The following is a 14,729-nucleotide window of genomic DNA, read 5'->3' as shown; positions in this document are numbered from 1 at the left end:
CAGGCACCAGTCTGGCGGAGCTGCTGGGCTCAGCAGTGCCTGTGCTGGGGGGTCCCCTCCCAGCTCGCTGAGGCAGAACCCCCTGCTTAGCAGCCACAGGAGTCCTTGTCTTCCTCGGAGGTCACCCAGCAGCTGGAAATGGGTCCTGCAAAGGGGCCCCAAGCAAGAAATCCTGATCCCCCCTCACAGCTGCCTGTTCTGCCATGCCATGGTGCGGTTTTGGGGGACAGTCTGCACATCTGGGCTCTCATGCGATAGAGCTGATGGCACACGTGCAGTGCCAGGAACAAAATGCCAGCAAGGCAAAAAACACCTCAAACCACTGACTTCTGCCAGCCCCACAGGAGACCCTCTGGCTTGTGAAACCCCCGGCAGTGACAGGTCAGGGAAACAGGGGTGATGGGAGCAGGGAGAGAAAGGCTTGAAGAAGAAGCAAATGTTTGAAGAGGTTGGAGAAAACGCCCCCCTAATCGTTAAGTGCTGCTTGTAAATTATTCATTGACTGGTAAGAGAGGCACAAATCTATTTAGCAAGAGGGCACAAGGGTAGGAAAACACGGTGCGGCTGAGCCCGGTGTAAACCTCGGCCTAAGGTCAGAACGCTCATCCAGCAGAGATCAGTCTCAGACCTTGATAAGCCCGAGGGGGGGCTCATGTCCCAGCACAAACCTGCGCAGAGGCTTTTCTGCCTCCGTGGGACCAGGGCAGGGCAAGTTTACCCCATCTCTGATAATATTCCTCATTGCTTTGTTTTCCTCTCCCCGCCCCCCCCCCCCCGCCCTTTTTTAATGAAGGCATTAACAAGCAGATCTGGAGCAGGACCTCTAAAGCCGCAGGGTAGGGACCGGGATCCGGGTTTGATCAGCCAGAGCAGAGTGGGAAGAAGTGACAGGGCTGTGATCAGCAGAGTGCTCCCCCCCAGACCCCCCTAGACCCCACTGCCGGGGGGGCTGTCATGTCCCAGCTCCCTCCTGCACGCACGCTCCATTAGTAGGGTGTCAGCCCTGATTCCCGGGGCTGTCAGGAGATGGGCTTTCCAGGGCTTTCCAAGCAAATTCCCCACACTGCAATGCAAGTGGAGTGAAAATAATTTGTGCTTTAGGAGGGAGAAACAAGCAAAAGAAAGAAAACGGCTGTCAAAGGTTGGGGGGGGGGAAAATAATAATCCTACCAGCAACGCTTTCTAGAATTTTTAGCCAGAACAAAAAGATGTTTAGGCAGGGCAGGGGTGCCCAAGGCTTGTGCAAACCCTTTCTGGGCCACTGCCCCACTCAGGCTTTAAAACTGGATGCTGGAAGCATCCTCAAGACCAATTCCCACCCGCCCTCACCTGCCGACCCAGGGGTGCTGCTGTGAGGATACAGCCAGCTGGGCTTGAGGCTGCTCAGGGCATCAGCACACACAAGTGGCAAAGCTGGGGGTGAAAACACGTCGCATAGACCATGTAGTAATGCCAGGGCTGGGTCCTGCACAGGTCTGAAGGGTGGTGGGGCTTCTCTGGAGCCCAGGGCTCCATCAAATTTGGACTTCGCATCCTCACCGCATTTCAGCCGTGCTGCGGTACCCACCTCCGCGTGACCCATTCCAGGTTTCTATTAGGCTGGGCATAAAGCAGCCGGCACAGCCACGGAAAGGGAAGTAATAAAGCTCAGTGGATTGGAGGAATTAAAACAGCTGGAGGAAAAACAAATAGCTTTTCTCTATTTTTTATGGTTGTTATTTTATTGTTAATTTTCTTCTTGCTTTGCAGCCTGAATCGTAGGGAGAAAAGGGATTGGGTTGCAGGTCATCTGCTGAGAGGGAAATAACCGGGCTTTGGGGCAGCACAGGGCCCCTCCACCCCTTCCCTCCCAGCTATTTAATAAGCAGAATTGGGGTTTAACGACCTGTTATTTTTAAAGCCAGATGGCTTAAAGTACAGGAAGATATTAGGACCAGGAGGGCTGGGTTTAAATTCATCCAAGGGCTCCATTTATCGGTACAAAGGCTGGAGGAGGAGAACAGCTGCCTTTTCTTTTTTTTCCTGGAGCCAAAAGGTATGAGCTTGGAGGTGCCTGGGGTCTCCAGCATAATGCAGTGGTAATAGGAGAGAATTTGCTAAATGGATTTGGGATTGAGCAATTAGATCGAAGCTGGTGCATCCAGGCTGCTCCAGTAAGCACTGCCACCAGCAAGGTGATGGGATGCTGTCCCCCCTCCAGCCCCTGTGCCACCCTGAAACAGCTGGGCACTGGGGATGTGGGCACTGCCAGAAAGGCTCCTCCATGGGCACAACACAAGAAATTATTGTTACAACCAGGCTACAGATAAAACCCGTCCCTCCCAGCAGTGCATAGATTGGGAGATTAAAATGTGGGATCTATGCCAGATTTTCACTGTTAGGAGGCAGAGTGTGTGCCTTCTCGGGGGCTGGCAGGGTGATGCAGCGGGCAGGGTGCCAGCATGCCATCGCTGGCTGCTTCTTACCTGGCAATAAAATGGCTGCACAGGGGCTGGCGGCAGCTCCTCGCCCCTCCTGAGCATGCTGGCGGTGGTGGGCTCCAGGCTGGGCAGGGCACCGCTGCCCGACAGGGGCAGGAACGCTGCTGGTCTCTGGGAAGGGAGAGATAATGGTCTGGATGATGGATGGATGGGGTGGCAGGGGCAAGGAGGGGGCACCTGGACTGAGCCACCCCCACTGCATGTCTCCTGCCCCACCACCCAAGTCTCCAGTATGTCCCCAGGACTGGCGTGATGGGACAGAGCTGTGGGTTGGCCACACTCATGTCACCTTTGCGAAGTGCGAGGGGAGCTTTGGGCAGGGAGGGAGTCCCTGGGGTGAACCAGTGCCTGGCTGACAAGGCAAGGAGGAGGACGCTGTCCTTCACACTGAAGCCTGTGATGGTGGAAATGGCAGCTCTGTGCCCCCCTCAGCCTGTCTCTCCCCGTCCCTGGGAGGGCAGGAGGTGGGTGCCCAGGCCCTGTGGGTGCAAAGGGATGCTAAAAGCCACCTTGCTGCCTGGCGCTGCCCTGGCTTCGGTGCTGGCCGGATAAGGCACCTGGGGCACATGGGCAGCCCCTGCCAGACCCCTGCCAGATGCTGCTGGCAGCAGTAATGTCATTTCCCTGCCCCTCATTTCCCGCACCCGGCTCGGTGCGCCCTGCTCTCCTCCCGCCAGCCTGGCTTTTATAGACTCCTCTCTAATCCGGTTAGAGGGGGAAGTCAGATCTAATGGAATAAACGATGGAGTCCGCACACTCCTTGCTGCTGCCTGCAACGGCAAGGTCATGGACAGGGACTATTGCCCTGACCTGGCTGCCCTGGCTCCCAGTATTGGGGCAGATTTAGGTGACCGGGACCTGCCTTGCCACTGGGATCCTCGCATCAAGGCATGGCACGCCAGCACCCACCTAATTTACTGCCTAAGAGCTGGTGACCGTGACCTGGCAAATCCGCTGCTCCCCCTCACCCCCCCACCTCCTGGATGCTCTCTTCGCTTTGCCAGCTGAGCAGTCAGGCTGTGCGCCCTCTCCAAATTGGCTGCGGGCATGGGCAGCAGCGAAGTGGCCCTCACTGGGGATTGCTCCGTGCCTGCGCCCGGCCGCGCCTCGTTAGTGCAGCTAACCAGAGTGGTGAGCATCCCCCCGCCCGGCAGCAGGGATGAAGTGTCCAGAGGCGTCCCCGTGCCCTTCCCCATCACTGCCTCATTAACACCATCAGCATCATCATCCCCTCTGCTGCCGCATTTCATTACGCCACCGCCCCGACCTCAACCAAGCTCCTTCAGCATCAAAGCTGGGGTGAAGATGCCCCCCGCCCCACCACTCTCCCCCTCCCTGGGGAACAGCATCATGCAAAATGCAACAGTTTAGGCTCTGCCTGCAATTACTGAGGCCAGTGTGCAGCTGCTGCCCGCCGCGCCGGAGCGATGGCCAGCCCGGTCCCGCCACCATTGCCCATCGGAGAGCTGCTCGCCCGAGTGCATGTGCTCTTAATTCAATTAGCGCTGCCCTGAACACTCCCCCAGGACCAGCCGGGCGGAAACCAACAAATTCTCCTTAACAAAGACATTCCCTGCTTCTTTTTTTTTGGTTCCTCACTGGCTTGGCTCTCCCCAGCTAACAATGCTCCCAGCCGACAGTGATGCCATAATGCCTCTTGTAATTTGCCATGCAATAAGAGGAATGGGTGATGTGTTTGATTGACAGGTGTCAATCAAGAGCTGGCAAGCTCTGCCGAAAGCCCTCGGAGGGTTTGCCAGCTCACCAGGAGAAGATGATTAGCAGGGCAGGGTGATGCTTCACCGAAACCAGCCTTTCACCAACTTCTCCATCCCCTGCAACGTGGTTTGGGGATAAAACCCCAGTGTCGGCGCTCATGGAGGGCAAACCTGACCAGACAGGCTGAAGTAATGGGAAACACACGGTGATTCCCCACTCCCCAACCAATTGTAAACCTATTTTTTTGCCAGCCCGAAAGGGGTTTGGTCACCAGGCTGGCATGGTGACAATTTACACCCTGGCGCTGTGACAATTTACACCAGGCACCGATCTGCTTCTGGTTTTAAATGGCAGCAATTATAGAAATTAAGGCTGTTTAAGCAATGATATAAGCAGCCTGTTGATTTTTTTTTTTCCTTGCCTGGAAATAAATAGCACTAGCTTTTCCCTTTTTTTTCAGAGGCTGTCACCACGTGCCGGCATGTTCCCAGACCCTGTCTTGGGTGACGTGACCAAGGGTGCTCAGCAAAGTGGGTGGCAGAGGCTTGAGGCGACCCCAAAGGTCCCAGGTCCTGAGTTAATGGGCTGAGCAAGGTGGGGTCGTGCCAAAACAAATTGTGAAACAGGCTGGCTAATAAACAGGGGTGATGAATAAATCCCTTAGGAGTAAAGGTGCCTCCGGTGTGTATTTTCCAGCCCTTGGATGGGGCTCAGCATCCCCCGGGCACATCAGGGACCACATCCTGCTGTACCCTGTAGCATGGATTGCCACTGGCTACTGCATGGTCAAACTCATCTCTCCTGGGCAAGGCACTAAATTGGGGTGCAAAAAGAAGAATGAAGAAAAAGCAGGAGCCTTGCCTTGAGCCACCAGCCAGTACGGAGGTGATGAGTCAGCTGCAGCTTTTCCCGCTGCAACAGTTTTCAGTGACAGCCATTAATTTGCTAAAACGCCAGCGTTTGCTGAAGTCTTTGATTTCTTTGTCTCCCCGAGATGATCAAGTCTTTGTTCTCATTTGGACTCCAAAGAGGGAGCGCAGGGTGATGAAGGCAGGGGGAAATGGGCTGGGTGGGGGCAAATCTGGGGGTCTCGGTGCCTTTACAGGGGTGGGGGGGCTGCAACCCAGCACTGCCCTTTCCCTGGGATAATACAGCTCCTGTTTGCTCATCCCTGGTGTCAGGGATCTTGGCTTTTAATAAAGCAGCTGCTCCAAACCCTTTCCCTGTGGCTATTACAAATGTAGCAGGGTCTGAGACCCTGCAGAAATACTGGGGGATGAGTCTTATTTATGGGGAGTCCCTTATCCCTGGAAAACCCTGGCGCTCGAGACATTTTCCCAGCAGGGAGGGTCTATGTGAGCATCTGAAGCCGAGCTCGGGAGCATCCAGACCCCTGGTAGGAGTTGGTGAAATCCCTGCAGAGGCCACGGAGCTGCCGGGATTTACACCCAGCTCCGAGTGTGCCGGGGAGTACAGATGGCCCAGAGTTTATTTAGCTGTTTGTTATAAAAAGCCCAGCCAATCTAGGTTATGCATTTTCAGCTCTCTACATTAAAATACTAAAAAAAAAAGAAAAAAAAGAAAAAAAAAAAGAAACAAGATAAGCTTGGTGACTCTTCTCCTTTGCCACCAGGCTGGGGAGAGCTGTGGGGTGAGGGAGCATGGGGCAGGATGGGCAGGGATGCTGGGGCTCCTCACACCCCAGAGGACAGGCAGGGATGCTGTGGCTCCTCACACCCCGAAGACAACCTGGTACAAAGGCTTGCCCCAATGCCTTGTTGGTCCTTGACTGTCTTTACCTCCTGGCCCCCGTTTGGCCGCTTCTTGTTGTCCCAAAGCTGAGCCCAGGACTAATCCATGAGCTGAGGACTTGGAAATCCAGCCTTCAAGCATCCCTTGAAGCCTGGGGCTGCTCAAAGTGGGAGAGGAGAGGATCTGCCCCTGCAGCCACAACATCATCTCCCCTGCCTGCCAGGCCGTGGTTTTGGGGTGCTGGGGATCACAGCCAGCCAGCTGCAGCATCTTCCTTAGAAAATCCTGACCTCCAGGCAAGGAACAAGGGCCTCGGCAATGCTGGGAGGAGCCGAACATGCCCTTCCCTGCTCGGTGGCAGCTCGCTCATTGATTTGCATCGCTCTGGGTCCGTCTGCCTGGGCTGCCGCCGGATGAATTAACCAGACGCAGAGCCCAAGGCCAGCTCTGGCTCTCCTGCTTTTTGTTTCCACTCCCAGCTCTTACATATATTAAGGAAGGCAGGGCTGGAGGGGGGGAAAGGGAGAGGTTGGGGAAGAGGAGAAAAAAAAATTACAGCTCCCAGATCAAAACAATAATCAGCTAAATGAATTCCGCAGCATTTTCCCGCATGACTGCGAGTGATAATTTAGTGCAGCAGCCAGCTGGAAGCAAAAGGATTAATTCTGCACTTAGTGACACCCATGTGAATAATTCATCACACGCAGACCCCTTTTTGCTGACCCCCCTGGGCAATCCCTCCAAAGACCCCCACCAGCCAGCCCTGGCCCCCACGGCTCCCAGGGGGATGGTGGGATACGGTCACCAGCGCAGCATCCAGACCCGTCCCAAATTCACTTTAGGGATAGGATTTTTTTTAATTTTTTTTTTGCAGATGGGAGCAGAGGCTGGAGGCTGCAGTAATTAGATCGATTGGGCTCATGGTTGCATCCTAACCTGCCTAAGGGCTGGTCCTGGAGCCAAGGGCTAGCAGGGTTCCCTCCTCCCCAGGAAAAGCAGCCAAATTCCCTCCCTGCTGTGACATCCCTGGGGACCACAAATGCTGGATGAAGACAGCTGGACATTTGTTACTGCGGTTAACCAGCCTGGCCTTTCTCCACATGGAGACAGTGAACAGCCTCTCCCAGATACCCTGCCTGTGCCCTGCCTGCTCTGCTGCCTCTGGTCAGGATTGCCTGGGAATACAAGCATGTGCCAAAACCCCTGGGAAAAGGATGGATACGTGAAAGCAAGAACGATGCCATTTTTTTTCAGTTGCCCAGTGGCGTGGTTCAGAGCTCTGAGACAACAGGTGCAAGGGATAAAACCCAGCCCCAGCCCAGCTGATCCCCACCTGAGAGGTTTGGAGAGAGGGTGGTAGCTCTAAAGAGCCATCTCCCACCCCATCCCCATCCCTCCCACCCCACCCCCATTCCTCCCACCTCGGGGTTCACCTTCCCCAGCATCTCACCTCCGATCGAAGGAGCTGCAGGCAGAGCCCCACGGTTGGGGTGGCCCCAGTTGTGGTTTTGAGGTCCGTGCCCTGGGGAGGCAGAGGAAGGGTCACAGCCTGCACTGGCCTCTGGGTTTCTACTGGAGCCCTTTGTGCCTTTGACATCACCCAAATGCCACCCGAAGGCACGGGGCTGTGGGTTGGAGCAGAGACCCTGGCTTCCCATGGGATGCTTGGGAGCTCTGTGCTGGGTGGCCCACCCAGATGAAGAGGTGGTATCTCCATCTCACCATCCCAGCAGCTATAGGTATCACCACCTATAGGTACCATCACCGTGCCAGCCTGCCCAGTGTTACCCCAAAGCTCCTGGCTTACCTGCACAGCGAGGCCATCCACACGCATCCCACCGCTCTGTGCCGCTAGCTCCTGGAAAACGTGGCTGGTGAGGGGCAGCACCGAGTATCCCACAGGAACAAGGGTGCCTGGAGCATCCCACACTGGGGAAGGGGTGAGAGCAGCTGGCTGGGGGCACGGCAGCCCAGGACCTGCCCCTGGCCAAGCCCAGGGACAAGGGAGAGCATCCTCGGTGGGGACCCTGAACTCACTGGTTTTGTATGGATAATATTCTATTGCCAGGGCAGTATCTTCGGAGAAGATGGTGGCTACATCTCGGCCTTGGAAGAGGAAGGAGGTGTTCCAGGTTGGCTGCTCTGGGGGTCCAGCTGGTCGGGACATCTTAGGAGACAACAGGAAAATTTTCCTTCAGATACCTTCTCTCTCTAGAGATAAATAAGCAGATAGATAGGGGAGAGAGGAGAGGTGGGGTAACAAAAAGCACAGCCTGCGCAGCTGCATCCCACCCCTGGCTTTCACTGGGTCTTCAAGCTTGGCTACTTCTCTCTGGCTAATTCCTGCCAAAAGCTTCCCCCTCGCAGAGCCAGAGGAGGAAAACACCACATGGACCAACTACCCCATGCTTCAAAACATCATGGGAAGAGCCTGGAGGATGACCCACGCTGCTCTGGGGTGAGCCTTTTGGTATCTGTCCGGCAACCTGGCACTTGCACTTGGGAAAGAGTTTTGCAATGAACCATGGACCCCGAAAGCCCAAACAGGATTTTGCGGTCCATATATCATCACAAAACCCTTTCCTAAGCATGACATCTGGGTGTCCTGACAGATATTGAACAGTGGGCAACATGTTTATCCCCAGAGCCGAGATCTGTCGTCGGAAATGGCATCGGTCCATCCCTGCCAGCAGCTGCTTCTCTTTACCTTGGGAGAGCCCTGCCAGCTCTCCAAAGGTCAGCCTTAACACTGGCTGCCCAACATCGAGAAATTATTGACAGCAGCTCCTTTTTAATGCTGTTACTCCCTCCCCTTGGTCAGCATCGCCCCACAGGGATGAGATGCTGATCGGCTTTTCTGCATCAGCACATTTATGCTTGGTTGAGGAGGGTCTTCCCCTGCTCATGTTTGGGGATGCTAATGGGCATTACGCACCTCAGAGACCCACAACGGTGCATTACCCAGCCCTGGGAGCTGTTAGCAAGGGGAGTGCGGGGCTGGGATGCTTCAGAGCCAAGAACACCTCCGCAACGGGCTGCACTGGGCAGCGCTTAGTGCTGGCTCAGCACCGGGCTGGCTCTCTTGGCTGGGAATTTGTCAGGGGCTCCCTAGCATCAGCTGGGGTTTTCAGCTGGGATGCAGATTGCTTTGACTGCAGGGAGCCCAGTCTGTGCCTGTAAGTCCTTATGGAAAACCTATACAGACTGGGGCAGCTCCCAGCAGCTGGATCTGGCTCAGCACTCTGCAGTCACTCCTCTCTTTTCCCAGCCTGCATCCCAGCCCACGGGGCTGTTTCATCAGCCTCAGAAAGCCCAATTTTGGAGGGAAAAATCTAAAAAGCACTGAACACCGCCTCCAGTTACTTTTCCTGGCATCGACCTGTACAAGGCACTGTGAGACGGTGCCATTTCAGACTCAGCAGGGAAGGGAAAAGTCAAATGTGGGAGCATATTGTTAATTTGACCCCAATTGCCAGAGGTCCCGAGCCCACATGGCTCCTCTCACCCGGACAGGGATGGGAGATGTCGTTCCTGATTTCCCCCCCTGATTTTGGGGGCTGTGGGGGGTGGGGCAGGAGTGCTTGCTGGGTCCAGGCTGCTTCCCACCGGCTTGGCGGGACAGATGGATGCTCTGCACCAGGGCATCAGAGCTGATGCACTGATTTGGGCAGACATCTTGGCACAGCAACTGCCTCTGCCAAGGGCCACCTGGAGAAACAACAAAGGGGATGGGGAGGAGGAGGAGGAGCAAGGAGACGCCTTCATCCTCCTTAGCTACCCCAGCTCATCTGCTGAGAGCTGATTCAAAGGCAGCATCATTGGCATGAGGAGGGGTAGAGGTGGCCAAGCCCACAGCATCTCCCCTGCCTTCCCAGGGGATGGGGCCATCCCCTGGTCCTCACGGCTGCCTGTCCAGATGGTGCAGACCCCAGAAGAGTGAGAAGCTCCAGATACATGGGTTAAGCTGGAGGGTCCCCAAGGGAAAGAACCCAAAAGGAGATTTATGGTAGAGAGGTTTGAGCTTGGTGCTTGGAGGACAGACGCAGCGTGGCTTTCTGTAGGAGGCACAGCCCAGTGCCCATCCGCCCTGTGGATTTGCCATTGCACCAGTGTGTCCAAACCCATCCCTTTTGGTGAGAAAGGGGCTGTTGGCTCAACAGGAGCACCCAAGGAGAGCACCCAACACTCTTACAGGTGGCTCTGTGCAGGTCTCAGCTAAGTCCTGGCCAGGAAGACCAGGTCTCCAGGCCCCTGGCCAGGCAGGGAAAGGTTAACAACCGGGGAACCCAAAAACCCCCTAAGTAAGAGAAGTATGAGGGGTGCCCCGCTGAAGGTGAACCCAAGTGCTGTTGTCTGCAGATGCTGATGGGAATCGACAGGCGAGAGGACACGCTGGGCTGGCAGAATTATCGAATCCGATTAGCCTGCCCAGGAGTTCACTCAGGGAAAGCCATTAACCTCTGGAACTGGAGCAGCAACGTTCCCTCCTCCTCCTCCTCCCAGCCTCCCCCTTAAGCTTTCCTCCTAGGCATTAGGAGAACATCCTCCCCGGGAAGGAGGCGCATCCTACGTGTGGGGAAACTGAGGCAGGAGATGGGAGGAGAGAGCGGATGGGGATTACGCAGCTCCCCAGGGCAACCTGTCTGTGCATCCCCAGGGAGAGCATCCTCAGTGATGTGCAGAGACAGACAGAGCCATGTGGGCACGGAGGGGAGGAGGAGGAGAAGGAGAGGAGGAGGCAACAGCGTGCATGCAGGCCAGATGGCTGGGTTTAATCACTTGTCCTCTTGCGTTGGGCTCCCACAGCTCCGTGTTGGCACTGCCGCCTGTGCCAGGGCTGTGGGGCTTGGCTTGGGCTCGCCCAGCGCCTGGGTACCACAGCTTCACGGGGTGGGGGGTGGGGTGGGGGTTGTATTTATCCATATACATCCAAAGGAAATGCATTTTGGCTGCATTTAGAGGAGTGGAATATCCTTGCTCTGGCTGAGAAACTGCAGCCTCTGGGTGCTGCATCTTGGGGGGTGGCCAAAAGATAGCACAGGGGCAAGAGCATGGGGATTTCTTTTGCAATATCTGCTCCAGAGCTGGCATGGGCAGCCTGTACCCTGAGCCCACTGCCACGGTGGGGCTGGGGGTGCTGATTCCAGGGGGGCTAGGGCAGGTACAGACCCAAAGCAGAGGGTCCTCGGTGCTCCCCCTGCCTCTCACCTGCAAAGAACAACTCAGGGAGGAAAAGGAGAGGGGGGCAATAAAACAACAATTATTGTAATGAATGAAACGCACTAGTGATTTTTATGATAATTCACTGCCTTGTGGGTGACTCGGCATTTGGCTGGTCTCCTCTAAGTAATATTTTATTTATGGGCTCCCCGAACATGTTGGTACAAAGGTGCTTCACTCCCCGACGATCAAAATTCAACACACGGGGGAGAAGGACCAAGATGGAGAAACATGTGCTCCGCCAGCACTTGGGACCAGCTGGATCCATCTTTTCGGGGTGGCTGGACATCTGCCCTCACCACGCTTTCGGCTGGCACTTTTCAGAGGTGAAGGGATGGAGCAGCCCTGGTTTTGAGAGGCGGCAGCTTCACGCTGGCTTCTGGCTTGGCTGCCCCCTCACACCTCCCCCCTGCCCCAGCATCCCTCCAGTCCCCTGCCTCTCCCTCCTTGCCAATTTTTGGCAGGGCTCGGGAACAAAAGGGGGGCCCTCCTCCTGCTCACTGATGATGCCGCGTGCTGAAAGCATATGTTTCCCTGGCAACAGCTATTTTGAAGTTGTGCGTCGCTAGCTTTCCCCACGGTACTTAAGGCCGGGGAGGAGAAGGTCTCTGCCTTTGAGAGGCGGCACTCAAGCCGGAGGCGTGAGCGGAGCAGAGGGAAAAATGAAGGACAAGACACAAATGAGGTGCTGCCTGTGGGTTTCTGCAGGCAGGGCAAGGAGGACCGTGTTTTTGATGCTCAAAGCATTGCTTTGCCCCTAAAGCTTTTCTCTGCAGGGGTGCTCAGCTCCCCTGCCAAAGGAGAGATGCTCATTGGTACCTGGATGGGATGGATGCTGCTGGACCCGTGCACCCCCACGGCCATGCTCGGCCTCGTACCTGTGGGTAGCCATGGTTGGCAGCTCGGGCGATACTGAAGGCTGATGCTGGAGGGTCTGGGAATGTGATGGTAGCGGGACTGATGCCAGGACAGGAGATGGGATGTTTCTCCATGCGGTGCCTGTGAAGTGATGGAAAGGGGGAGAGTCAGCATGTGTGGGGCCACATCCATTCCCGGCAAGCCATGTACCATGGGAGGAGGCAATTGTCCCAAACCCAGCACCACCCACCCACGTCACCAGCAGCCCCCCATGGTCACCACTCACTTGTACTCCTGAACATTGGTCACAACTCTGGCCACAGCGACGAGGGCCCCAGGGGGGCTGGCCAGCGGGGCCGACAGCCCCCGCAGCAGCACCTGGGAAGTGTGTGGGGGGGGTGTCAGTGGTGAGGGCACAGCAAATGGGGGGGAAATAAAGCTGCCCTAAATCAGCATAAGATCCACCACAGCAGGAGACAACGTGCAGCAGCATCCTCTCTGAGTTGAGATGCTCTGGTCCATCCCAGACCCTGCAAACCCCTGCTGCCACCTCCTGTCCCCAGGGCCACCTCTCACCTCCAAGGCTGCATAGCTGAATCCATCACAGCGAGGGATGAAGCTCCCTTTGCGGATGATGGTGGTGTGCAGGACTGTCCCCACAGGGTCCCGCGTCCTTGGCTGTTTGCGGAGAAGAGTGACCCGGTGGGAGGAGGAAGGGTCAAGGTCACCAAATGTGGGCACTGGGCGCGCAGGCAGCCCATCACTGACAATAAAGCACCAACTGATAATTAAAGCTTACTGTTCCCTAGAGCCTTCCCGGAAAAGATCAATATAATAAATCTTTTTGCATTTAAATATTTAATTGCTCCCAATCCCTGTGCAGGGAAGAGGACACTAATTTCTGCCAGCCAGAGCATAGGGGAGGCTGATTTGGGGGGTGTACTGAGTGAGTTTGCCAGGTCTCAGCTGTACAGGGGGCTGTCAGCCAGGTTCCTGGGACTGTTTACAAGTTGAGATGGAGAAATCCCCACCAAAGGGCTTAGGAAGCAGCTTCTCTCTGGGGCTGGGTACCTGCCTCATTAAGGAATGCACAGCAGCCCCTGTTTAACAAACACTTGGACGTATGGCCTGGCCCCACAGCTGCTGAGGGGTCAACTGAGCACAGGATGCTGAGGGCAAAAGCACTTCCCAGCTTGAAATCCCATTGCTTTTCCTCCACATTTTCCCACTGGAGAGAGATGAAAAAGGCCCAGCACAACGCCTGCCTTGTTCCCACCTCGCAGGAAGCTCACAAGCCTCTTTGAGCACCTTCCTTGACTTGCCAAATTCGGTTTTCCCACTGGGATTACACCATTACACAAGGCTCCCTTTGCCCACAGCCCGCAGCTACAGCTGGTGCAAAGCAAAGTTGTAAGCAGGAATAAGCAGGATGGAGGGGCAGGTGCTGTACCTACCAGAACCAGCTTGCAGTGGTGGGGCTGGAAGGGCTGGAGATGCCTCACTGGCAAGTGGAAGGTCCCCAACGCCTCCTTGGTGGCTTTGTCTGCCACGATGAGAGTCAGGGCTGGAAGGGAGAGGGTCAGCTGTGGGGCTGGCTGCAGGGTTTGTGGAAGGGGGGAGCAGGCGAAGCAAGGGGGAGATGTTCAGGGGAAGGTCTGGGTGAAGAAGGGCCAGAAGGCATTGATTCATTTTCAGCAGCCCCTTCCCCTCACAGGTCATGGTGGGGTAGACATGGGCAGGATTTACACCCATCCTGGGTTTATATGCATACATCTCAAGGAGACATCAAGAACATGTCCCAGGCATCCCCAAGAAAGCAAAGCCCATGAACAACCGGCAACAATGCAGATTCCCATCTAAGAACCTGGGATTTCCCACTGATCCATCTAATCCACCTCCCTGCCTCCAACCCACCCCACTCAGCTGCAGGGGGTGGCATCCTTCCCTGAGCTCCCCCTGCCCTGGGGTCAGCCCGCAGCCAACCGTGGATTTTGAGGCCACTTGCCACCATGGCATCTGCCCTCTCAGGGCTGTCAGGTCTGTCCCCTGGCATGGCAACATCACCTCCACGGGCACTAGCACCTCCAGCTCTTCCCTTAATTTAAAGCAAAGCTGCAATTTAGTTGACAAGCATGAGCAGGAGCCTTTTATCAGAAAAAAAAAGGAGCTGATGGAAGGGAAAACCGCCTTCTCTTTATGCTGCCATCAAGACTTGGGCTTCCCTTCCCCCAGCTTAATGATACTGCAAGGCACCCGCCTTAACTCCTGCTTGGCCAACCTGGTGATGCCACAGGTCCTGTGTGTCCCCAGAACAAAGATGATGGGCTAAGCAAGTGCGTGCTCCTCCCTGAGCTCATGCTTTTCAGCAAGTGCTTGATTTATATGGAGATTTTCTTTTCCTCCCAGCACCTTGGGGAAAGAGCACCAGGGAAAATGTTCTGGGGTTGTGCGAGAGACAAGTGGCTTTTCTGCTAGTCGTCACCGATGACAGATTACACTCAGCAGCCCCGCTGATGGAAACTATTTCTGAGCAAGAAAAGGGTGGACCCCATGTTTCTGTGCAAGCAAAGGTGTGAGCTGCATCTGAAATGACAGCTCTGGTCTGACGGTTTGGGGGATGACCATCTCCAAACATCTGGGGGATTCTGGGAGACGGATGAAGAGGGCTGGAGGTCCCATCCCCACATCCCTCCTGGTACC

At 55.6% G+C, this 14,729-nt stretch overlaps 1 protein-coding gene across 1 annotated transcript in view; it reads right to left on the bottom strand.

Moving 5' to 3' along the window:
- CCDC33 (coiled-coil domain containing 33) overlaps positions 1-14,729 on the bottom strand; it is a 43,768-nt gene that overhangs the window by 10,604 nt on the left and 18,435 nt on the right. The window contains exons 6-13 of the mRNA XM_037393795.1: positions 13,484-13,593; positions 12,606-12,707; positions 12,316-12,407; positions 12,050-12,170; positions 7,989-8,118; positions 7,759-7,880; positions 7,402-7,473; positions 2,466-2,591 (exon numbers count right to left, since the gene is read on the bottom strand). Coding sequence (XP_037249692.1) covers positions 2,466-2,591; positions 7,402-7,473; positions 7,759-7,880; positions 7,989-8,118; positions 12,050-12,170; positions 12,316-12,407; positions 12,606-12,707; positions 13,484-13,593 — 875 coding nt within the window. The remainder of the gene's footprint in view (positions 1-2,465; positions 2,592-7,401; positions 7,474-7,758; positions 7,881-7,988; positions 8,119-12,049; positions 12,171-12,315; positions 12,408-12,605; positions 12,708-13,483; positions 13,594-14,729) is intronic.

This window comes from Falco rusticolus, chromosome 7 (genome assembly GCF_015220075.1).
Source record: "Falco rusticolus isolate bFalRus1 chromosome 7, bFalRus1.pri, whole genome shotgun sequence".
NCBI lineage: Eukaryota > Metazoa > Chordata > Aves > Falconiformes > Falconidae > Falco > Falco rusticolus.
This window is presented reverse-complemented; position numbering and strand designations above follow the sequence as displayed.